The 25,730-nt window shown below is 39.3% G+C and overlaps 1 protein-coding gene across 1 annotated transcript in view; it reads left to right on the plus strand.

Annotated features, from left to right (window-relative positions):
• The window catches only part of Eif2ak2 (eukaryotic translation initiation factor 2 alpha kinase 2), a 28,235-nt gene extending 6,029 nt beyond the window's left edge, over positions 1–22,206 (plus strand). The window contains exons 6-18 of the mRNA XM_051177893.1: positions 801–934; positions 2,129–2,252; positions 2,625–2,704; positions 2,990–3,077; positions 4,122–4,156; positions 5,266–5,316; positions 6,818–6,958; positions 7,780–7,902; positions 10,007–10,187; positions 11,768–11,896; positions 20,642–20,743; positions 21,860–21,913; positions 21,994–22,206. Coding sequence (XP_051033850.1) covers positions 801–934; positions 2,129–2,252; positions 2,625–2,704; positions 2,990–3,077; positions 4,122–4,156; positions 5,266–5,316; positions 6,818–6,958; positions 7,780–7,902; positions 10,007–10,187; positions 11,768–11,896; positions 20,642–20,743; positions 21,860–21,913; positions 21,994–22,095 — 1,344 coding nt within the window. The 3' untranslated portion in view covers positions 22,096–22,206. The remainder of the gene's footprint in view (positions 1–800; positions 935–2,128; positions 2,253–2,624; positions 2,705–2,989; positions 3,078–4,121; positions 4,157–5,265; positions 5,317–6,817; positions 6,959–7,779; positions 7,903–10,006; positions 10,188–11,767; positions 11,897–20,641; positions 20,744–21,859; positions 21,914–21,993) is intronic.
• Positions 22,207–25,730: the final 3,524 nt, after the last annotated feature.

The following is a 25,730-nucleotide window of genomic DNA, read 5'->3' on the forward strand; positions in this document are numbered from 1 at the left end:
TCCCCCCATATCTGCCCTTCAACCTGGCAGCATCATCTACAAAAGAAAATGGTAAAAATTTAGACCAAACCAAATAAAAATAAAACAACAACAAAACCCCACTTAATTTGTCTTAGTGGCATTGGGAGCAGTATACCTTTTGTCCAATAAGCTTTACTTGCAAATGTTCATTACAAATGGGTCATTGGTCTGGGTCAAGGCCTCTGGTTTCTGGCACTCCATCATCACTGGATCCTCACTGAAACTCCTCTCATATTCCTTGGCTGCTCTGCGTAATAGAGATCCTACAGTCACTTCACAAACTCCAGCAGGACATAGATGGGGTAGATGTTAAGCCTTGATACTCTTGTCTCTGACTCCCTAACAGCTGGGGTAATAGTTGTTCACCAGCATACCTAGCTTGGTTTTTCTTAGTGAAATTATAAAAGGAAAATGAGTGATTTAACAAACTGTGTAAATTTCTAAGGGAATATACTTTAAGTATCTTGGCCATAAAAAAGGAATAAAAGCATATAAGGTGATAAATCTGACAATTACCTGAATTCAGCCAATGTGTGGTATTTATATATTTCATACATCATGTTATATACTATAGGTATATATAATTTTAATGTGCTACTTAGGATTTTTTAATTAAAATTATTTGGAGGTTTTTTTTCCTAATGGACATATAGTTACACTTTTAATAAGAAAATATAATTGGGAAATTCATAATAGGTAAGTTGTCTCTCATGTTACTTATTTAGTAATTTCATATGATGATTCATGATTTGTATTAAGCACATTTTTTTTTTCCATAGATGGATAGTCATACAGACGCTTCAGAAGGTTCATTCGCTGGGAATTACATAGGCCTTGTCAATAGTTATGCTCAGAAGGAAAAGCTGTCTGTAAATTATGAACAGTGTGTCTCCAATACTCAGTCACCCCAAAGGTGAGACATGGTTTGGCTTCTCTTACTGTCTTACTATAAGTGATAAATCTGTAAGTGATAAATCTGAGAGGCTTTTGTATGTAGTTTCTACAAGAATTTGCCCCCTCCCTTTTATCCACTTATGAAATACTTTAAATGGTTCATAACCATCATATGCCTAATTTCTGAGGCTGTGGGGTCCACTGGAATCAAATTTGGCTGATTTTTTTTTCAGTAGTCTTCTTCTTTTCCTTGGTTTTGCTTGGTGAATTTTTGGTTACCTTTAGTCAACAAGACAGTGAGCATGATATAGGAAGCTGTTTCAAGAGGAAGATCTCTTTCCCAAACCTAGAAGTAGAGTATATCACACTAATTGTTCTAGTTTACTATTACTATTGTTAGTGTTTTACTGTACCTTGCTTATGAAGAATGTATAAAAAGAAAAATGCGTATTTCTAGTGTTCATACTAGAACTGTACTGTTCATACAGTTTCAATCATCTGTTGGCTCAAGATGTGTGCGCTGCAGATAAGAGGGCTCTGCTGATTTTTGAAGTGCATATAAATGATGAATCTGCTAAACATTTAAAAGAGTTCACAGTGCATCAGCTTGAGGGATGCAAAGTTCTCCCCTCCTGTAAGCCATGGCCGCTGCAGCTGTCTGACAACTGCTCTAGCCCTGTATGGAAGGAATGCCCCATTTTCAGTTAAGGGGCTGCTTGTCTGAGTGTCTGCTATTCTTCACATTTGAAGAGATAGCGTGGCTCAGCAGGGGTTGTCTTAGCCCTATACTGGAAAGAAAGATGCTGTGAGGAATATGATGTGTGAAGAAGAATTCGAGTCTGGAGGTGCTGAGACTATCATCAGTGAGCTGTCTTCCTGCAGTAGTGTACCCTCATGGCTTACCCCCTGTGAGCCCCATTCTGCCAGCTGGTTTTCTGTCCTATTTGAGCAGGTCTGGAAAATGCTCTGGATCTCCTCTTCCTCTAAATCTTTTTATTTGGGATTGAAAAGATTTTGTTTGTTTGTGTTTATTCAGATATATTGGTGGCCATTTTGTGGGTTTTGAATTATGTGAGGTAGGAAATCTAAATATAGGTAAAAATTATTAATATGATCTTAAGGCCTTTATTTGTCTGTAGGGTTTTTTTTTCAAATTGTACATTAGATTGAACATATTTTTGATATGTAAATGAATACACTCATTTTTTCCTAGATTTTCTTGTAAATGCAAAATTGGACCAAAAACATATGGTATGGGTTCAGGTGCTACCAAACAGGAGGCAAAGCAATTGGCTGCTAAAGAGGCATATCAGAAGCTATCAGAGAAAAGCTCAATGGTATGTGTTGTCAATTAGATTTAATTTGTACATTTACTATTCCTTCTGAAATTGACTTCAGGTTAGATGGCTTGCATGATGCAGGCATTTGCCAATTGCATAATGAATGATTCCTACATTTTGTGTACCACCAATCACCCATGAGTCATGGGATACAAGGTCTCAGGGACTTAAAAGTTCTATGGGGAATTCGGGATTGCTTTTTAAAACTTAGCTCAAGCATCCATGAAGATGTGTTCATTTTGCCATTGTTTGTGACTGTGGACTGGGTGGCTGTGAGGATAATATGTGCAGTAACGAGTGCCCAGTGATGAACTACCATAGAGAAGTAAGATATTTGCCTGTAAGCCTAAGGGTTGCCCCTTCTTTCAGAGAGTTGACAGAACATCCTCTGGTCCTAGCACATCTTCATTCAGTGGCCTCTCCAGCAGCTCCTCTATAGCAAGCAACTTGTGAGTTTGGGTAGCAAATGTGGTGAGTGGGCTGAGGGTGGGCCATGTTTTAGGCGGTGGGTCCAATTCCCATTACCTCCCTTGCCCCAAATTTGGTTTCTAGACCCAAATTTTGTTTCTACCACCTGTAACTCCAGCTCCATTGGATCCAATATCTTCTTCTGGCCTTCTGGGCCACCCACACACACATGGCATTCACTCATATAAGCATACATATACACCTGAATAAAAGTAAAACTTCAAAACAATGAGACTGAATTCATAAAAGTCATGATTTTCTTCTAGTATTTCTCTGTCAGTGCCTGGAAGTGATTTCTCAGAGACTGAATCAAAGAACCACTGTCACAGTTTTTCTTTCGAATATCCTCTTACGGTATGGTATTAGTCTCGAAGCTCTGAATTTCATTTTTTTTTATCTTCACTTAAAAATAACCTTCATTGATGGGCGGTGGTGGAGCATGCCTTTAATCCCAGCACTCAGGAGGCAAAGGCAGGTGGATCTCAGTGAGTTTGAGGCCAACCTGGTCTACAGAGAGAGTTCCAGGACAGCCAAGGCTATACAGAGAAACCCTGTCTCGTACCCCCCAAACCCTTCATTATTTCATAAACTACATTTTAATTTCATGTGTCATTACTAAATTATATTATCAGTTCACTTTTTTCTTTAACTATCATTCATCATATGCAAAATTCTTCCATGCTTCTGTCTTATCCTTCCCCACCTACTTTGTAGACCAAACCTAACTTCCTTCCTTCCTTCCTTTCTTCTTTCCTTCCTTCCTTCCTTCCTCCCTTCTGTCTTTCTCCCCTTCCCTTCCTGCCTACCTCCCTGCTCCCTTCCTATACTGAGAATCAAATCCCAGCCTCGGGTATTTTAGACAAATTCTACCACCGAACTACCTCCCAACCTACCCTTGTCCTTTTTGACATTTCTATTATCTTGTTTTTGTTTTTTTTTTTCTCACCCACCCAACTGAATAATATTTGGTTTAGTTCCACTTCTACTTAAAAACAAAACAAGAACTAAACTTAAAAAATGTGAACTTAATTTGTTATAAAAATCAATCTGTTTACAAAAAACTATAAATCTGTAAGAAAAAGACAATTGATTCAGTAGACTAGACACTGTCTAAAGAGATTTGTGACACCTAAGTTAGCAGCCAATGTAAAAAGATGCCTTATTCCTCTAAGGATGCAGAAAATACAAATCAAAACAGCCATTTGTTACCATTTTCCAGCTGTTCGATTGGCAGTGTTTAGGTCTTGCAATAGTCACTGGTAGAGGACTCAAGGAAACTGTACACATGTATGAAGCTGGTGACCTTACAGATTAAGGAACCAAGTCATAGAGCCAGCCCCAGGACTGAGATGATTGCTCTCCTCATCTGAAATGCCTTTTCTTTCCCTTGTGTTGCAGAATGGTCTCAGAGAAAATAAAAGGAAACCAGGAGTGTGAGTATCATTGCACAATGAACACATGTTGGACTAGGGTTCTCTTTCAGATTTGTCTATCAGCTTCACCTAGTGTTTGGTATTGGCAGAATATTATACCTGTTTATTTCAGGGTATTTCAGAAGCATTGGAAAGCTTGAGACCTATAAATCTAGTCCAAGAGAAACATACACACATGCACACCAGTGTACACATACATGTATACTGTAAATATAAAACCTATGGTGATGCAGCTAGAGATAGTAGCTTAGAGTGTTATTTTGTAAAACACTGTTGAAGATCTGGGCTTGGGAGTGTTTTTAAAAGAAGTGTATTTTTTTTTTTTTGGTAGATGAATAGGGTGAAGATAGTGTAATAACTTGTTATTTTTAAAGACCAAATTTTTATATAAATCATAGGGGAATTGGTTTCTTTCACTGAAAAGTAAAGATACAGTTAGAAATGAAGGCATAGCATCAGGAAACATAATGAACAGTAAATTGAAGAAAATACAACTCCTAAGGTTGATGGGTGGAGAAAAGGAGCCTGCCACATAATCAGGCCCACAGCTCTGATGCCGGTAACAGTGAGGAGGGAAGAGAGGGAACTTGTAAGAAGGATTGTCAAGGCAGGATAGACATCGCTGAAGGAAGAGAGCAGCTGGGTGATGGAAAGGGGGCAGGGAGGGAGACAGCAGATGTTACATTAGTCAAGACCCCTGGCACTGATGGCATTCATCAGGCTGAAGACTCGAAGGTGAAGAGGGAACGTGGCAGTGCTCTGTCTGGTTGGAGGTGATGTTTGAACATCCCACTGCACTTGTTTCATGGCCAGTGACGGATGAGGGCTAGAGGGAGTGATCCAGGTGACTTCATTCCTAAGGACTTTCTGATTCTGGAGAAAGGAGATAGCATGCCAGTGATGAGTCTGTCCAGGTGAAAATGGGAAGCAGGAAAGGGATGAAAAAAGATCAGAAGAAAACCAATGGGAGGTGCTTTCCTGAAGTTGAACACCCATTTCCTGTCATTCTGATAGCTGATGCAAAATATATAATGCCCAGTGCTCAGCATAAAGCCTAGTTACATAGGTTACAGTTTTATCTGAGTTTTGCATTTTTGTCTCAATTTTAGAAAACTGTCACCTAATGATGTGCAAAGAAATAAATATACCATGGACTGCAGGTAAGGGGAGCTTATCTAAAACAAAGTTTCTTTTTTTTGTTTGTTTGTTTTGTTTTTCGAGACAGGATTTCCCATGTAGCTTTGGAGGTTGTCCTGGAACTCGCTCTGTAGACCAGGCTGTCCTGGACCTCACAGAGATCCACCTGCCTCTGCCTCCCAAGTGCTGGGATTAAAGGTGTGAGCCACCAACGCTCCACGAAACTAAGTTTCTTAAGGTTGAGTTCTAAGTTATATTTCCATCCCATCAATTAATAGCTGTGGCATAGTCAGACCCACCGATGGTCAGTATCTCTTGGAGAGGTAAGAATTCTTCCTCTCAAAAAGTTTTGATATGATGACTGGCATTAAAGAAATGGGTCTTGGGAAATGGCTCAGCTGTGCAAACATGAGGGCCTAAGTTTAAATACCAAGTACCCCTATAAAAAGATTGGTGTAGCATTACACACATTTATAACTCAGACACTGGCAGGGGTGGAGGCTTATGCATGGATCCATTGAACTCGTTGGTTAGCTAGCATAACCAATCAGTGAGTTCCAGGACAACCAGGGCTATATGAGAAACTCTATCTCAAAAAATAAAACAAAATAAGAAACAAAGATGGAGAGTCACTGAGGAAGACCTCTGTTATCAACCTCTGGCCTACACACACACACACACACACACACACACACACACACACACGTGCACACCCACATATATACATATACATGTATCTGTAGTTACATGATCTGTATTCACATATTTATATGACATACCTACATCTGGAATTATAAAATAAGGCCAGGGTTAAAGAAGAACAGTAGTGTGATTAAAAAAAAAAAAAAAAAAAAGGAAACAAAGCCTTTTGTGGTCAGCCTTCTGTGGAGAAAGCCTGTGCTTGACATGTAATGACCCGGTGCGATGGGATGAGGTCGGGAGAGAAGTGGGGGAGTGCTGCAGGACGTCTTATAGGGCATTCAGGGGTTTCCTGGCTTTTGCTGAATGCAACTGCAAAGCTGTAGGAGGTTTAGGCGAGATGGACACGATCAGAACAAGCCTTCATAGGGTATAGGTGAAGACCCTGGAAATGAAGAAGAGTGGGTACATGGTAGTGATATGGCTTAGAATGACCAGAGCTTAACGGTGGGATGTGGGGCACAAGGAGGGAAAAAAACGGGTTGTTCTAGCCCCAAGGCTCGGGGCTTCCATTTCCTCTGTGGTCCCCGTGAAACACAACTGAGTGATGCATTCTACATTTAATACTTGGGAGGGAATTTCCTCATCTTCTTTGTACTCACTGGGAAAGGATACTTGTCTTATTTACAGCTGGGGTGGGGTAGGGGAAGCATCTGTTCTATTCAATTCTCTATCAAAGAAGGGAGCGAAAGAGAAGGAGAAAGAGGAAGACTTTTTTTTTTTTTGGTTACTCAAGTTCTACTGGATGTTATTAAAAACAAGAAGGAAAGAAATCATCTTCACTTTACTAAACCTCAGATTAACATCATTATCTATCTTAACCAGGTTTAATGAGGATTTTGAAGACATAGAAGAAATTGGCTCAGGTGGATTTGGCCAAGTTTTCAAAGCAAAACACAGAATTGATGGAAAGACTTATGCTATTAAGCGAGTTAAATATAATTATAAAAACAAACATAACACAGAGTAAGTAAATGTCTGGCTTTTTGTGAACACTATGTTGGACCTCCCCCCCCCCCATTTTTTATGTGTCTATCCTTCCTTCCTTACATATTTATTCTGGTCGCTCCTTAACTTTTCATTGTGCCTACAGGAGTCTGGCTTATTCTGAAATGGCCATACCTTAAAGTGGGTATTTATTTCAGTTTAAAAATATGAAGGCATCATTTGAGATGGTCTTGGCCCCTGAAGCTGTTGACTTATTTAAGGTTGTTTCCTCAATTTTGAGGTTCCTTCCTCTCCGTTTGTGTCAGGTTGACATAACTATCATAATGTCTGAGCTCTTGAGTGCACTCCCTGTAAAGCTATCATAATACCAAGTCTTAGCTTCTTTGCAGTCCCATGATGTATTTTTGTCATACATTGAAAGTTCGAAATTGTGTTCTGCTTGCTGCCTTGGTTACCTGCCTTTGCTGCCCAAATGGGATTTGCTTGTAAAAATCCCAAAATTTCAACACATTCTCTAATCAGAGTATCAAGTATGATTTAGCAACTGAAAATTGTGTCACAGACACTTAAAAGAAGATGTAGATGTAAAGGATGCTTAAATTTTGGATGTCTATCATGTAAGCCACTGTCCTTTTGTGTCGAGAATGAGAAGAGCTGTGGTTCTTCTGTGCATTTGCTTTTATTCCCTTTTGAGTTCTGGCTCTCATGCTAAAATGTGGCATGGGAGCCATGGTGACTGCTGAACAGAGGAGCTGGGTGGTTGCTTCTTGTTCCTGGAGGTGTTTTGTAGTTATCAGGGCTAGGTAACAATGCTATGTTTTCTGGGTCCTTTTAACTAGGAAGGAAGTGCGTGAAGTAAAAGCACTGGCACTACTCAGTCATGTCAATATTGTTCAATACCATTCTTGTTGGCTGGGACAGGACTATGATCCCGAGTACAGCATGGATAACGATGCAAGACGGTAAGAAGAAATTCCCATAGGTGTGATGGGATGGAGGGATTTGACATTATTGGGTGGGGACCACTGGAAGAGGCTGTTGATCATCACATTTAATGATCACAGCAACCTCCCAAAGATACTGTGATCTCTTGTTCTACAGGCAAGGAGGCAAGGAATAATCTTTTCCAGTTCCTCTCTATCTTTCAAACTTGCTTTTAATCTCTTCGTTTAGGCTCACTACATAGCACAAACTGGCCTCAAGGCAGTCTGACCACCTTGGCCCCCAAAAATGTGATCATAGGCACATGCCAGCATGCTTAGCTCAAACTTGCTTTAAGTTTTCTTTTTATTGGAGTGGAGAAATGGATCAGTAGTTACAGCAAGAATTGCTCTTTCAGGGGGCCAAACAAATATGTCAGGTGGCTCACAACCATCTGTAATTTCAATTCCAGGGTGTCCTCTGGCTTCTGTCGAGCACCTGCATTCATGTACACATACCCACAGAAAGACACAGACACATTAATTTGAAAATAAATCTTTAAAAAGAAAAACTGTTAAAAATTTCCTTAGTTGTTTTTTTGTTTTTGTTTTGTTTGTTTGTGGTTTTTGTTTTATTTTGTTTTTGTTTTTCGAGACAGGGTTTCTCTGTGTAGCCTTGGAACCTGCCCTAGAACTAGCTCTTGTAAACCAGGCTGGTCTTGAATTCACAGAGATCAGCATGCCTCTGCCTCCCAAGTGCTGGGATTAAAGATGTGCACCACCACCACCCAGGTTTCCTTAGTTGTTTTAAAAATCCCATGTTCAGCATTACTGATCTCATTGTTCTCCCTAGAGATTATGTGAGGTTTACCAGACAGAGTAAAGACAGGGTTAACATGTAGATGTTAAATCTAAAGGTCTCCTCTTCCACTGAAACTTGCTTATCTTCCTTCTCAGAGGCTACTGGCAGTACACCTCTGGAATGTAGTTTATAGCTATGCCACTGTGGTGGAGTGGTGAGCTAGCACAGGGCACACCCTGCTTGCATCCTAGCTCTTTGTTTTGGCTCACACTCTTCTGTAGGACTGGGAATTCTATAACAAAACAAAAAACTGGTTTATGTTTTTGAAAGTCATCCATATTGTGGTAAATAAGGATCAGGATAAACAAATAGGCCGAATAGATGTTTATTCAGGGAGAAATAACTTACAACCTAGACAGATGAACACCAGGAAATTCAACCCGATCCTTTCCTGTCCGAGTCAAGCCAAAAAGAGAGCACCTTTCCTGGCCCCCTCCGACCTCCTTCCACAGGTCACTTCCGCCCATGGCTCCACCCCCAATGGGCGTGGTCAGTGCCACAGAACTATCTCACTACACATCCAGATTTCTTAGGGACGGTCTTATTACTGAAATGGTGATGCCACTGGAGACATTATCATTCACCAGTATCCCATCTCCTCTATGTGCCATTGAGAACTTTAGGAGTTAGTGACCATCAGTAGATGGTCAGTAGCTATAAGTGAGTTATTGGCTACATCTTCATATTTTCTAGTGTGTGTATTAGGAAAATATAAATTCTATATCGAGCTTATTTAGTTCAGAAGTGTAAATAGAAACTGATTAACAAAATCAGTTCTCTGACTTCTGTCTTAAAGCAGCCACTTTATTGGCACGTCTCTAGGAGTTTCTCAGTGGGCTATCTGTCATTTTAGGATTTTTCCCCCCTCTTGTGAGAGACTGTAATCCCCACGATTTTAAGGTGCCTGTTCCGGGCCCTTTGTAAAACAGATGTTCAGTTAACTGAAGATTAATTACAATGCTTCCAAATTGCTTTATATAATAATGAAAAATCTGGATTTTTTTCAATTAGGACTACTCATCTATTATCAAAAATGATCAGAGACCTCCATTAAAGAATATTTAGGCTCATACTTTAGAGATAAACAATTGAAGCTCTGGATACTTGAGAAATTATGACTTACCATAACATTTATTTTATTTCAAATTTACTATATCCAGATTTCCATTCTGAGACATGTTTCATAAGATATGTTAGAATTTTTTTTTAAAAAATTTCTCTCCATTGCTACAAAAAATTTCTCTCCATTGCTACTTTTTAACATTGTATGAATTTTGCATCCAGATCAAATACCCAGTGCCTTTTTATTCAAATGGAATTCTGTGATAAAGGAACTCTGGAGCAATGGATGACAAATTGCAAGCAGAGGAAAACAGAAGATGATTTGTTTTTGGAATTATCTGAACAAATAACAACAGGGGTGGATTATATACATTCAAAAGGTTTAATTCACAGAGACCTTAAGGTAAGTGGAAATGTGCTTTGTTAGCTGATAAATACAGTTTAATAACTGTATATTTTCTCTAGTTTTCAATTTGTGATTGGCTGATTTCTTTAGTCTGCTAGAACTTACCCCAAATGCCATCCCATGCAATGCTCCAAGTGTAGCTTAGAACATTGTCTCCCCATGTCTACCGCACACAAATATCCTTCTTCCATTACTGACTTTAAGTTCAAATCCAATGACTGAACTTGAACTCATTGCTAATTTCTGCACAGGGCTTCTCAGAAGTGCTTCGATGGGTTCCTCATCTCATTCTTTATTCCTTAGCTATGCCCACTTGTAGTTGTGTGTGTGTCGTGGGGGTGGGGTGTGTGTGTGTGTATAGACCAACACTGTATTGAATATCTAGTTTTTGCAAGAATGGCAAAAATATTAACTTTGCCACCAACAATCTTGTGTTTTCAGTCAGCACTGTCTACAGAGTTATGTAACACTTGTAGCCATTATTTATTTGTTATGATGCACGTGCACACACACACATGCCTGTATATACATATTTGGGCGAATTAGATTGCTCAGTGGGTAAAGATATTTGTTGTATAAGACTAGTTATCTAAGTTCAATACCTGGAACCCACATGAACGTGGAAAGAGAAAGATGATGACACAAATTGCCCTCCACACACACACACACACACACACAAACACAAACACTTATCTTAAATATGCTTAATATTACATCTTAGAATGACTAGAGACGTAGCTCATTTGTTAAATTGATTGGAGCATTCATGGAGCTCTGAATTTGATCACTAGCTGTGTATAAATCAGACCAGGTGGCTCCTCTTAATCCTGGGACTCAGAAGGTGGAAGTAAAAGGATCAAAAGTTCAAGGCCATCCTTGGCTACACACTGAGTTTGAAGCTAGGATGGAATGTGTGAAACCCTGTGAACTACACCAAATAACAACAAAGCAGTATCCTTTAGCCCAAACAACAGCAGCAACCAAAACAAACCCTAAGAAAATGCATAGAGAAGGTGTTCTGTGATAATTATCAGTTTCTACTTAGGAAGAGGAGGGGAAACACTTACTAGAAACTATTGGGAGAATCTGGAGAAATCCTGCATGGGATATCCCTCAGCATTGCTGAGAACTGACCTGTTCAGAGACTCTCAAAATCCGAAGGGGTTTTAATTCCCATCAGACCCTGAATAATACCAGCAGTGTTCCTTCATGGGGATGTTTTGCCCTATTCTGAGATCTAACTCCCATTCTTTGAACCTTTTAGGTTAGGGTGTATAAAAGCAAATATTTTTACTCATGACCACCCTGGGACCCTCTCCTGGGACCCTGCAAAGTGAAACTTTCACTTGACAGCTGTTCTGCTATTTGGAGGCAGGTGTGAACCAAGGCACCTTCACTGTCATTTAAAAGTCTTTTCATCTTTCTTCACTTGGCATTTTAAAGACCCAAGGTATTAAATTCCTTGATTTGGGCTGCCTGTAGAAGGATAAATACCATACAAATCAGTATAAGAGATTGTTGGGACCTGTGGCAATAGTTGGTTCAAATCACATATATTAATTAATTTTTTTCTATAGCCAGGTAATATATTTCTAGTAAATGAAAGACAAATAAAGATTGGAGACTTTGGCCTTGTAACAACCCTGGAAAATGATGGAAATCGAACAGAGAATACGGGAACTCTTCTATACATGAGTCCAGAGCAGGTAAAGTCCTTTTCCTTTTGTTTGGGTGTATTTTACTTCTTTCTTTTCTTTTCTTTTTTCTTTTTCACAATGTAATGAGACACATGTAATTATAGGTTAGAACTGAACATAGAATAGAAACACATGCATTAACCATTTATAAATGAGTTACACTAAAATTGACTGCAATTAGATTGTCTTGCTTTCATTTGTTGTCGTAATTAAGATATGAATGGACTGCTGCCTGATACTTTTCTGATTTGGCACCAAATAAATATTTGTCTGAGCTACAGTAGTTGGTTATTTTATATAACCAAGTCCATTTAAATGAAAACAAACATTTATAGACAATATTTTGGAAGTTTGGAGTTGTTCTTTCCAAACTACTTCCTGCTGGTAAGGGTGCTGTCATGGGGGATTGGAAGAAGATGTAGAAATCCTGGCTGTGGTCTGTAAGTCTGCTTTGTCCAGCTGTTTTGAATGTAGGATCACCTGGTACTCTGTTTCAGGCAATCTGGCTTGATCAAACCACATTAGTCTGGAAGGAATCCACATCTTTTCATTTTCTGTGGAAACAAAAATAGAAATCCTTTTCCCCAGTAACTTGTCCTTGAACTTAAAGTTTGGAGTCAAAGCATTTTTTTTTTTAAATTTAATTTATTATTTTACATGTCGATCCCAGTTCCCTCTCTCTCCCTCCCTCCCTCCCCCCCATTCATCCCTCCCTCCCTCCTTTACCCTCTCTGCCCTCTCACATGCACTCTTACCACCCTCTCAACCCCCCACCCCAATTCCATATGTAGGGGAATGTCATCCAGTAGGGGTCATGTAGGTCTGACAGGTCATGTGAAGTAGGGACTAGGGCTTCTCTCCTGACTCTAGATTAAGGCAGTTATCCCTCCATGGGGGATGTGTTCGCAAGGTCCTTTAGTGCACCAGGGATACATCCTGGTTCCACTGTCTGAGGTCCCTTAGACTGCTCAGTCCTTCTGGCTGAGACCCATATTCAGGGGGGCCTGAGTTAGTCCCATGCTGGCTTCCCAGCTATCAGTCTGGGGGGCCCGTTAGCTCTTCCTTGTTCAGGTAAGCTGTCTCTATGTGTTTGTGCCGCCTGGTCTTGTCCTCTCCCCCTGCATCTGAGTTCTAGTTCGACTCAGTGTTTATTTATGGGTGTTTGCTCCTGTTTCCACAAGGCATTAGTTGAGGGCTCCATGGATAAGTTAGTTGTTGATCTCACTCTCCGGGAAGGGCATTTCTGATAGCCTTTCCACGGAAGCTCAAATTGTTAGTTGGCAGCAGTCTTGTAGTTCTCTAGACCTTTCTTTGTGTTCAATTTTATCTTCAAACCAATATTGGCTCCCTCTTGTATGTTCTCTCTCTCTCTCTCCCTCTCTCTCTCTCCCTCTCTCTCTCTCATCTTCTATTCCTAACTGGGCTCAATCTTCCTAGTCACATGTGTTTTCCTTTCCTCCCCCTCGTTTTCTCCTACTACTCTCTCCATTCCCTGCCCCCCCCACCACTTCCCCTGAGCTCTGGGGGACTTGTCCATTACCAGTTCTGTGAGGCACTTTATATGAATCTCTTAGAATACACCTTGTATCCTAGTTCCTCTGGTGGTTTGAATTATAGGCTGGTGATCCTTTGCTCTATGTCTAAAATCCATGTATGAGAGAGTACATACTGTGTTCCTTTTTTTTGTGACTGGGTTACCTCATTCAGGATGGTTTCTTCAAGTGCCATCCACTTGCTTCCGAATTTCAAGATACCATTATTTTTTTCTGCAAAGTAGTATTCCATTGTGTAGATGTGCCACATCTTCATTAACCATTCTTCAATTAAGGGGCATCTAGGTTGCTTTCAGGTTATTGCTGTTACAAATAGTGCTGCTATGAACATAGTTGAACAGATGTCTTTGTTGCATGGATGTGAATCCTTTGGGTATGTGCCTAAGAGGGGGATTGTCGGGTCCTGTGGTAAACTAATTCCCATTTTCCTGAGGAACCGCCATACTTATCTCCAAAATGGCTGTATGAGTTTGCAATCCCGTCAACAGTGGAGGAGAGTTCCCCTTTCTCCACATCCTCTCCAACAAGAGTCATCATTGTTGTTTTCTAATTTTAGCCATTCTGGCAGGAGTAAGATGGTATCTCAAAGTTGTTTTGATTTGCATTTCCCTGATAGCTAGAGATGTGGAGCATTTTCTTAAGGGTCTTTCAGCCTTTTTGATTTCTTCTATTGAGAATTCTTTCTTCAGTTTTGTACCCCATTTTTTAATAGGGTTATTTGGTGTTGTGTTGACTAGTTTCTTGAATTCTTTGTATATTTTGGAGATCAGCCCTTTGTCGGATATAGGCTTGGTGAAAATCTTTTCCCAGTCTGTGGGCTGCCGTTTGGTCTTGTCCACTGTGTCCTTTGCCTTACAGAAGCTTCTAAGTTTGAAGAGGTCCCATTTATTAATTGTTTCTCTCAGTGTCTGTGCCCCTGGGGTTATGTTCAGGAAGCAGTCTCTTATACCAATTTGTTCAAGGGTACCAACTACTTTCTCTTCTAAGAGGTTCAATGTGGCTGGATTGATGTTGAGGTCTTTGATCCATTTGGAATTGAGTTTTGTGCATGGTGACAGACATGGGTCTATCTGCAGTCTTCTACACACCCTCATCCAATTATGCCAGCACCATTTGTTGAAGATTCTGTCCTTGACCCATTGTATAATTTTAGCTGCTTTGTCAAAAATCAGGTGTTCATAGGTGTGTGGGTTAATATCAGGATTTTCAATTCGATTCTATTGGACTACCTGTCTACTTTTGTGCCAATACCAGGCTGTTTTCAGAACTATAGCTCTGTAGTAGAGCTTAAAGTCAGGAATGTGATGCCTCCTGAAGTTCTTTTATTGTATAGGGTTGTTTTGGCTATCCTGGGTCTTTTGTTTTTCCATATGATGTTGATTATTATCCTTTCAAGGTCGGTGAAGAATTGTGGGATTTTAATGGGGATTGCATTGAATCTCTGTAAGTTGCTTTTGGCAAGATTGCCATTTTTACTATGTTTATCCTACCTATCCAAGAGCATGGGAGATCTTTCCATTTTCTGATATCTTCTTTAATTTCTTTCTTTAGAGCCACAAAGTTCTTATTATATAGGTCTTTTACTTCTTTGGTAAGTGTTACACCAAGATACTTTATGTTGCTTGTGGCTGTTGTAAAGGGTGATGTTTCTCTGATTTCTTTCTCTGTCTCTTTGTCGTCTGAAAAAAGTAGGGCTACTGATTTTTTTGAGTTTATCTTGTATCCTGCTAGTTTGCTGAAGGTGTTTATCAGCTGTAGGAGTTCCCTGGTAGAGTTTATTGGGTCGCTTATGTAAACTATCATATCATCTGCAAATAGAGACAGTTTGACTTCTTCCTTTCCAATTTGGATCCCCTTGATCTCCTTTTGTTGTCTTATAGCATTAGCTAGAACTTCTAGTACGATATTGAAGAGATGTGGAGAGAGAGGGCAGCCTTGTCTTGTTCCTGATTTTAGAGGAATTGGCTTAAGTTTCTCTCCATTCAGTTTGATGTTGGCAGTTGGTTTGCTGTATATTGCTCTTATTATGTTTACGTATGTTCCTGTTATCCCTGACCTCTCCAAGACCTTTATCATGAAAGGGTGTTGAATTTTGTCGAAGGCTTTTTCAGCATCTAGGGAGATAATCATATGGTTTTTCTTTTTCAGTTTGTTTATATGGTGGATCACGTTGATAGATTTTTGTATGTTAAACCATCCCTGCATTCCAGGGATGAAGCCTACTTGGTCATGGTGGATGATTTCTCTGATGTATTCTTGAATTCAGTTTGCCAGTATTTTATTGAGTATTTTTGCATCGATGCTCATCAGGGATATTGGTCTGTAGTTTTCTTTCTTAGTTTTGTCTTTGTGAGGCTTGGGTACCAAGGTTATTGTGGCCTCATAAAAAGAATTTGGCAATGAACCTTCTGTTTCTATCTTGTGGAACGGTTTGAGGAGTAGTGGTATTAGTGCTTCCTTGAATGTCTGGTAGAATTCTGCATTGAATCCATCTGGCCCTGGACTTTTTTTGGTTGGAAGGCTTTCGATGACTGCTTCTATTTCATTGCGGGTTATAGGTCTATTTAAGTTGTTTGTCTGTTCTTGATTTAATTTTGGTAAGTGATAGTTATCCAGAAACTTGTCTATTTCCTTTGAATTTTCAGTTTTTGTGGAATACAGATTTTCAAAGTATGACCTGAAAATTTTCTGGATTTCCTCTGTGTCTTTTGTTATGTTCCCCTTTTCGTTTCTGATTTTGTTAATTTGCATGTTCTCTTTCTGCTTTTTCATTAACTTGGACAAAGGTTTGTCTATCTTGTTGATTTTCTCAAAAAAAACCCAACTCTTTGTTGCATTGACTTTTTGTATTGTTTTCCTTGTTTCTATTTTGTTGATTTCAGCCCTCAAGTTGATTATTTCCTGGCATCTACTCCTATGGGGTGAGTTTGCTTCAGTTGCACTGTTAATTCTCTTATGTGACTATCCTCTGTTTTCTTCATATGGGCACTTCCCTCGTAGCACTGCTTTCAAGGTGTCCCATAAGTTCGGGTATGTTGTATCCTCATTCTCGTTGAATATTAGAAAGTCCTTAATTTCTTTCTTCATTTCTTCTTTGACCTAGGAGTGGTGCAATTGCACATTGTTCAGTTTCCATGAGTTTGCAGGTTTTCTGCTATTTGTGTTGTTGTTGATTTCCAATTTTAAAGCATGGTGGTCTGATAAGATACAGGGGACTATTCCTATTCTCTTGTATCTGTTGAGGTTTGTTATGTCACCTAGTATGTGGTCGATTTTAGAGAAAGTTCCATGTGGAGCAGAGAAGAAGGTACATTCTTTTGTCTTTGGATGGAATGTTCTATAGATATCTGTTAACCCCAGTTGAGACATAACTTCTGTTAGTTCTTTTGTTTCTTTGTTAAGTTTCTGATTTGTGGTCTTGTCTAGTGTTGAGAGTGGTGTATTGAAGTCTCCCACTATAAGTGTGTGAGGGTTTATATGAGCTTTGAGTTTTAGGAGTGTTTCTTTTATGAATGTGGGTGACTTTGTATTAGGGGCATAGATGTTCAGAACTGAGACTTTGTGTTGATGGATTTCTCCTGCAATGAATATGAAATGACCATCTTCATCTCTTTTAATTTTAGTTTGAAGTCTAACTTGTTAGATATTGGGATAGCTATGCCTGCTTGCTTCTTATTTCCATTTGATTGGAAAATCTTTTCCCAACCCTTTACCCTGAGGTATTGTCTATCTTTGAAGCTTAGATGTGTTTCTTGTCTGCAGCAGAAGGATGGATTCTGTTTTCGTATCCATTCTGTTAGCCTGTGTCTTTTTATAGGTGAGTTAAGACCATTAATGTTGAGGGTAAGGACCATTGATTGTTGATGCTTGTTTGATTTAGGTTTGTTGTTGGCAGTGGTATTGTGAATATATTAGTTCTGCTTTATCCTTGGTTTCTGGTGTAGTTGGATTATCTGTTGCCTACATTTTTGTGGGCGTAGTTACCTTCCTTGGGTTGGAGTTTTCCTTCCAATACTTTCTGTAGGGCTGGATTTGTAGATACGTATTGGGAAAATCTGGTTTTGTCATTAAGTATCTTGTTCTCTCCATCTATAGTGATTGAGAGTTTTGCTGGATATAGTAGCCTAGGTTGGCATCCGTGTTCTCTTAGTACTTGTAGAACATCTATCCAGGACCTTCTGGCCTTGAGGGTTTCCATGGAGAAGTCAGGTGTAATTTTGATAGGTCTGCCTTTATATGTTACCTGTCCTTTTTCCTTCGCTGTTCTTAATATTCTTTCTTTATTCTGTATGCTAGGTGTTTTGATTATTATATGTCAAGGGGTCTTTTTTTTTTTTTATTTGGTCCAGCCTATTTGGGATTCGGTGTGTTTCTTGTACTTTCATGGGCATGTTCTTCTTCAGATTTGGAAAGTTTTCCTCAATGATTTTGTTGAATATGTTTTTGGCACCTTTGAGCTGGGCTTCCTCACCTTCCTCTATGCCTATTATTCTTAGGTTTGGCCTTTTCATGGTGTTCCACATTTCCTGGATGTTTTGTGTTAAGGATTTGTTGGATTTATGATTTTCTTTGGTCAATGAATCTATTTCTTCTAGTTCATCTTCTGCGCCTGAGATTCTCTCTTCCATGTCTTGAATTCTGTTGGTTATGCTTTTGTCTGTAGTTGCCGATTTTTTGCCCAGCTTTTCAATTTCCAGCATTCCTTCAGTTTGTGTTGCCTTTATTTTCTCTATTTCAGTTTTCAAGTCTTGAACCATTTCCTTCACCTGCTTAATTGTTTCTTCTTGGATTTCTGTACTTTCCTTAAGGAATTTGTTCATTTCTTTCCCTTTTTTGTTTGTTTTTTCCTCCATTTCTTTAAAGGATTTTCTCACATCTTCTTTGACGGCCTCTATCATTTTTTTTGATTGTAATTTTTAAGTCATTCCCTTCTGCTTCCTCTACTTTGTTGTTGTGTTCCGTTCTAGTTGGTGTAGATTCCCTAGATTGTGGTGGTGTCATGCTTGTCTTTCTGTTGTTAGGTGTTTTCTTGTAATGCTATCTTCCCATAGCTTCTTCCAGTAGGTGTTGGTGGGGTCTCCCCTTCTCTCTATGGTACTTCCCCGCTGGGCTTATCTGGGTCTGAGATTCAATATCTGTAGCTCTGTGTGGTCCAAGCACTCTAGGAGGTTTCTCCTCAGACAGGGACCCAGGGATGGGGTCAAGGATGAAGATCCAGTAGAAGATGCCATCAGGTACTCACATTAGTCCTGCAGAGATAGGTGGATCTCTTGGAGGGGCCCGGGACTCCAGCAGAGTACTGGAGGTGGGGTCAGAGACCAAGCAGTTGGAAATTATGGGTGGTCCCGCGTGGATAGTCAGGTCTCCTTTGTTCAGAGTTGCTAGGAGAAGTCTCCGAAGTAGGGTGGACTGTTGGCTCCACCCTGTGTCCCAGTACTCAACCAGAGTGGCGGGACCGTGGGTAGGGTAGGGCACAGGGTAGGGGGGTCAGGCTCGCGGTGAGGATGGGAGGGGGTGTATCAGAGCTCCAAGGGTGCTCTCGATGGGGACAGGAGACAGCTACTTCTTTATTTTCTTTGTGTTGGTGTGTGTGTGCATGTGATGCATGTACAAATTCATGTAGGCATGTATATATGTGTGTGTTCTTTGTGTGTTTGGACATGAACATACAGAGGCCAGAGGTTGTGTAAGTATCTTTCCGGTAGGTCTCCAATATACATACATGTATGTAGTTATGTATGTGTGTCATATATAGAATATATACCACATATATATGACTTACATACTTATATACAATGCATATATACACTATATGTATATACACCACAGATACCACACATATACAATACATTCCATGTATGTATATCATGTATATACCATATACATATATACATATATGTATTTGTATATATGTATATGTATATTGAATGTATGAGTGTTTTGCATACAGTCCCCACAGAGACCAGAAATGGTGTTAGATCCTCTAGGACTGGAATATCAGATGGTTGTGAGTGAACTGAACCCAAGTCCTTTGCAAGAGCAGCCAGTACTCTTAACAGCTGAGCCATCTATTCTCTTGCAGCCCATATAAAAGTTTAAATCAATATTTATTCATTTTGTGTAAGGTGAGAGGGGGAAACAGGCACTTGCTGTGCATGAGGAGGTTCCAGGGATGGAACTCAGGTCAGCAAACTTGGAGGCATAACTGTTACCTGCTGAACTACCTCACAGGCCCTCCACATTATACATTTTTCAAGACAGGGTTACTCTGTGTAGCTTTGTAGATCAGGCTGTCCCTGAACTCACAGATCCTCCTGCCTCACTCTGTAGACCAGGCTGACTGCAAACTTAGAGATCCTCCTGCCTGTGTCTCCCAAGTGCTGGGATCAAAGGTGTGTACCACCACTCCCATTGTCAGTAATATTTTGAAGCTGTCATTAGTAAGACTGATTGATTCTCTTAGTACATTTGTTATTAGAACATAGAAAACATACTGATTTTTTTTAAAAAAAGATTGACTTAATGTGTATGAGTTTTCATGTGTGTGTGTGTGTGTGTGTGTGTGTGTGTGTGTACCATGTGCATGCCTGGTACCCATAGAAGTCAGAAGAGCATGTCAAAGCAAAGGCAGGTATGAATCACCATACAGGTTCTGGGGACTGAATTCAGGTTCTTTGCTAATGATGAGAGTACTTGAAATAGCTGAGTGACCTCTCCCAGCCCCCAAATTACAGAGTTTTGAATGCTGACTTTGTATCCACTTATGTTTTTGGTAGAATCTTTAGAATCTCTTATGTATAGGATTGTATTGTCTACAAATGGGGATTGGGCCCTTTTCCTATTTAAGTGTTTTATATATTTCTCTTGTCTAGCTATGAGTCCCATTGTCTCACACTTAATTTTGGTAGAAATGCTCCCAGTGTTATCATCTAGTAAAAAGTTGGTTGTAGATTTGTTTTATATAGCTTTATTGTGTTTCTTCATTTATATGTGTTGGTTAATCTTAGTGTCAACTTCATGAGATATAAAATAAATGGATATTTTGATGTAACATATTTGATATAATATATAAAGTACATAATATATATTTTATGATATATATACATATGTATGTATATATAAATTTGTAGCTACTTTTTCCTCAAAAGGCATATAGACAAATACTTGGTGAGTAACAAAGACAAATGTATTTGCCTTCCAGTTATCATTACAGGAATATGGAAAAGAAGTGGACTTCTTTGCTCTAGGACTTATTCTAGCTGAACTTCTTCACATATGCTTCACTGTTTCAGAAAAAACCAAGGTAAATATCCCAAGAAAGAAGCAAACTAAAAGCCTCGTTGTGGTACTTCAAGCTGTACTGCTATTGCCATTGGGTGAGGGTGTGTTTCACTGCATTACTTCTGGTTGTAAGTGAAATATATATTCTCTTTCAAGTGTTGACAACCATTTTGTTACAGATTAAGAACTTTGGCTTTCTGAAGAACATGTGTATATCCCATAAGATTTCTATTTGAGTGTGCCAATAAAATTTCACTGATTAGAGGGCAGTTTCTGTTCTTAAGTGCATGGATATAAAAATAAACCAGTTTCTCAAGGGATTCATTTTCTAAGAGGAAAGATAACAACAGAGAATGACTAAAGTTTTAGAAGACAGAAAGTCTGTGGAAGCAGCTAAAAGGTCTTTCCAGAAGTCTGGATTTAGCTTTCACAGAGACATATAAGTGGTACTGATGGGTCAGTTTTTTTTTTTTCCTTTCAGATTACTCATTTAAGGTCATATGCACACACACACACACACACACACACACACACACACACACACACAACTTGTCCACATGCTATGGCATGCTTATGGAGGTCAGAAGACAGCTAACCTGGGTTAGTTCATTCTAATAGTTTGAAATAGAAAGGATGGAACCCCAACATGGAGATATGAATGTGCAGTGTGTTGGGAATAGCAGGCAGTGTGGTTTTACCTGAAGCTGATGATTGATGGGGCTGGAAAGACAGGTTGAGGCTAGACTGAGGGAAGAGTTTGGGCTTTGTTATATAGGTGGGTAGGTGGTGGGAACCACTAGAGACAGACCTGATACCCTAGTTGGAAGCTCAGAAAAGTTGTTTGCCTGGAGTCAACAGCCTTATCTTCTCTGAAATATGAATGATGAAAAGATGTACTGCCTAGCATTCCAAAACAGGAAGGAAAAGCTGGATCTCATGCAATTAGCACTGAATCTTAAGGATGGTTATAAGATTGGGGTAGGATTAGGGATGGGGGGGGATTTGCTTGCTTCTTGACTAAAGAGTCCTACATTTAAGAAATATTCTAGATTTAGTGTATCCCCAGCTGTTAGTATATTTTGTTTTTCTTCCTATATAAATCACTTCCTAGTAAATACATCTATTTGTTGTATTTCAGTTTTTCAAAAACCTAAGAAATGGCATCTTCCCTGATGATATATCTGACAGCAAGGTAGTAAGCATTTGAAAGTCATCAGTTTGATTTTCTCCATTGTTTTCTTTCTTAGTACTGACTCTTAACTATAATTACAGAAAAGCCTTCTAATGAAATTACTCTCGGAGAAGCCCAAGGAACGACCTAATACTTGTGAGATTCTGAAGACCTTGGCTGAATGGAAGAATATTCAGAGATAAAGAAAAGACACACACATTAGGGCCTTCCTGAAAAAGTGCTCCACTTTGTCTATGTCGTCTTCCTGTATTTGCCTAAAATCTGAGATGGAGCATTGGGGGATATTGGTGTTTTTTTTTTTTTTTTTTTTTCCCTTTTCCTTAAGTTTTTATGAAAGGTAAGGAAAGAAAAAACTTCTTGGATACAGGTTTTCTGTCTTACTTTCTCTCTCTTCCTTGTTTTTCTTTTTTCATTTTTGTTGTTACTCCAAAAGTTTTAGAAAACAAGCACCTTCAAAGACAAGGTGGATACAAAGTCGCTGGAATTGTTAAAGAGATTATTAGTGCTGTTAAAGAGGAACCATGAACTTTACACTGCTGATGTTATAGGAACAAGACTGCACCCATGGAAGGCTAGAGTGTGAAAATGAAAAACATCTGAAGGCCTTTCATGTCAAAAGTTCAAGCAGGAATAGACTACCTAGGGGAGCATCTTTCTGTTTCAACTGCTCAGGAGCTCAGAGAATGCTATAGCCATAGCCTGAGGGGCTCACTTACATTTCAAGACATCGACAGGACTTGGCACCATCAATATGATGCCGGTTTTGCAGGAAAGTAGAAGGTAAAGGTCATGGGGTCAGAGATTCTTGTCCCATGGTTCCAGAACAAGCCTGTGAGGACAATGTGTAATAATGTGGACAGATTCCTTCAGAAAGGCTGAGAGGCTGCTGTATGAAGCTATGAAGGTGAAACCTCAGTTTTAACAGAGACCCCCAGGATGTTGGAGATGACCAGAACATAGAATATCAGTGGTCACTGATTGGAGCCATCCCCAGAGAAAGTCCATGAATGCTTCAGGCAGCCTGGCTGTAGAAAGCCTACTGGTGCTCGGATGACGCCACTGTATATTCCAGATACTGGACTCTGAGATGTAGCTTTTGTTTGCCCTGCTTGGATTTAGTCTTGTACTGGACCAGTTTTTCCTTGCTTTTTAGAATGGGGACATTTATTTTGCACCTTTGTATGCTGTACCTTTTGTTTTTATAGGGACTTGGAGCTAAGAATTTTCCCTTTGCTTCCCAAAGCACTTTGGACTTTTGAATGGTGTTGATTATTCAGACTTTGGGAATTTCTGAGGTGGGACTGAATGTATTTTGCATTATGAGCCAACAGGGCCTCATACACACCCCAACCACCATGAACTGAGGCATCTGCCAAATCTTTCCTGCCATAAAGGATGCTATTATGTAAAATCAAGCCAAAATAAATCTCTTCTTCCATTGCACCTGTTGTTTTAGTGATATAGAAGTAGCTAACATACTGTTTATAGAAGTCATAGGAACAAGAAGCACCCATAATGACTTCAAAGAGAATGGATTTAAATTTTTATGTATTGGAGAATGAAAAGTTAAATGTAGTAACAGTGTATTAAAAACATAGTTTTAAGTAAACACGTTTTTAAAAATGTTTACAGAAGGAAAGCATTCATATAACATTCCAGAACATATAATAAATAAACAAGATCATTAAAAATTTTTTTTAGGATGCTCAACAAATATGGTGAAATGGAAAAGTAAGACAAAAGAGGAAGGATGACTGAGAGGAGGGGAGGGGATTGTGAGGCTGGTAAGGAAGATTCTCAACTAGTCTTTTTATCTTAAGTGCTTTCTGTATCTATTATAACAAAGCCTTGAAGAAGGACAGCTGTGCTGTTGGCAGTGGCTAGGCACAGGACTGCCATCCGGACAGGCAAGATCACTTCCTATAGAACAGAGGGCTTGGAAATTAAGAGAATTCCTGGAATGTGAAAGATTTGGAAGAATAGAAAGAACATCTGGGCAAGGTGAGAGACAAGCAGAGCACAAACTGGAAAAGAATCCACACAGGGAACACTAGGCATATTTTAGCCCCAAACGGTAGCAGGGAATGCTGGAAGATAATGTGGGCTGCAACCTTGCAGTTTTTTATGGGTCTCCATCTAAACTTTTGAGCAGTGAATCACCATTACAAAACTGTGATGTCATTTTATAATTTTTAAAGTGAGCCAAATGGGGCATTGTAATGAGTAGGGTTTTTCTGCCTGCTGCCTGGCCTTGTCCAGCCGCCGCACCAGCCCCAAATAATGCACAGAGACTCTGTATTTGATATAATCCTGTTGGCCCGGTTACTTGTTTCTTATCAGCTAGCTCTGCCTTAATTATTAACCCATTTCTGCTGATCTATGTATTTCTCTTACTGGGGAGCCGGCCGGCATACTGCTTTCTCCCGACTCTCCATCTTGGCTCCTCCTTACCACTTCCTCTTTCCTTCTTGTCTCCTAGTCCCGCCTATCTTCCTTTCCTATTGGCCAACAGTGCTTTATTCATTAACCAGTATGAGAAACATATACAGAATGACATCTCCCATCATCGCATACCAGGGGATGAGGAGCTGTAAGAGAAGTACTTTGTAAAGGCCTGTAGCCTTTCTTTAAGTACTCATAAAATGCATTTGTTATGTTTGCTGACTCTTGAGTTTTGCAAAGCAAGGTTCATCATTGGATGCTAAAACTACAGAGCGAAAAGGAGATGGGAAGAGAACATCCACGAGTTTACAAAGGCGACCATATACTTCTATGATGAAAATATATGTATCATCACAATAACAATGTGACTCTCTCATACTCAAAGTGGAGAACCTAATGATGTACAGTTCCAATGTCATATCAGAATTAGTTTTGCCCCAAATTTATAACTGAAGTATAATCATGAGGTAATAATTAGGCAAATCCTAATAGATAATTTGTTTTCTTTAAAAAGACAATTTAATTCAAATAAAAATTGGAAGAACTATTCTTTTTAAGAAATAACTTATTTGTGTGTTCATGTCTTTGTGAGTGCAGTTACAGAAGAGACCAAATGAGGGCATCGGATCTCCTGGAGCTGGAGTTACAGAGGAAGAAGAAAGTATCTGTGATGTTAGCCATTAGCAAATATAGGTGAAGATTTATATGTATTTGGCTTATTATTTACATTTTTTTCTCTAGGTGGAATGAAATCCCTTTAAAAACATGCTAATATTACCTAAAAAATGAAGCTATATTTAAGAATACCAAATAATGTGGCCAGAAAGAGTGTAGCATTTTATTCTTCCCCTACTGATATTTTTACACTATATTATCTATTTAACTATATTATCTCTTAGTATCTTTTACTTACTTCTGAGGATTTGCTTTCTCAGTCTCCAAAAAACAACAACAAAAACAAAACAAAACAAAATAAAAAGTACCTTTAAAATCATAGCAACAGTGGGGCAATGTAGGACCTTGCTTGCTAATTCCAGGTTCAGTTTAAAAAAACAATTCTTTACCTAGTTGCTTTACTACAAACAGTTTTACCACACACCAAATACACACCAGACTTGCATGGTTAGAATTTCCTATGCTTAGAACTACTGAGTTTTAGAGCAGTTGCCTCCTTACAGCTTTGTGTATGAAACCAAACTTAGTGCTACTGTAGTGTCCCATGGTCTCCCCTAGGTCTCCCACTGTTTGGTGTTGCACTGTGCTGACAAGTTTGTGTTCACTCTGTCATCCCTTTGATATATACTCTTGGAATTTATGAAGAAAAGTGGATAATCAGGAACTGTCCTCAATCAGTTGAAATAACCCCACTAGAGGA

This window comes from Phodopus roborovskii, unplaced genomic scaffold, assembly GCF_943737965.1.
Source record: "Phodopus roborovskii unplaced genomic scaffold, PHOROB, whole genome shotgun sequence".
In the NCBI taxonomy this organism is placed as follows: domain Eukaryota; kingdom Metazoa; phylum Chordata; class Mammalia; order Rodentia; family Cricetidae; genus Phodopus; species Phodopus roborovskii.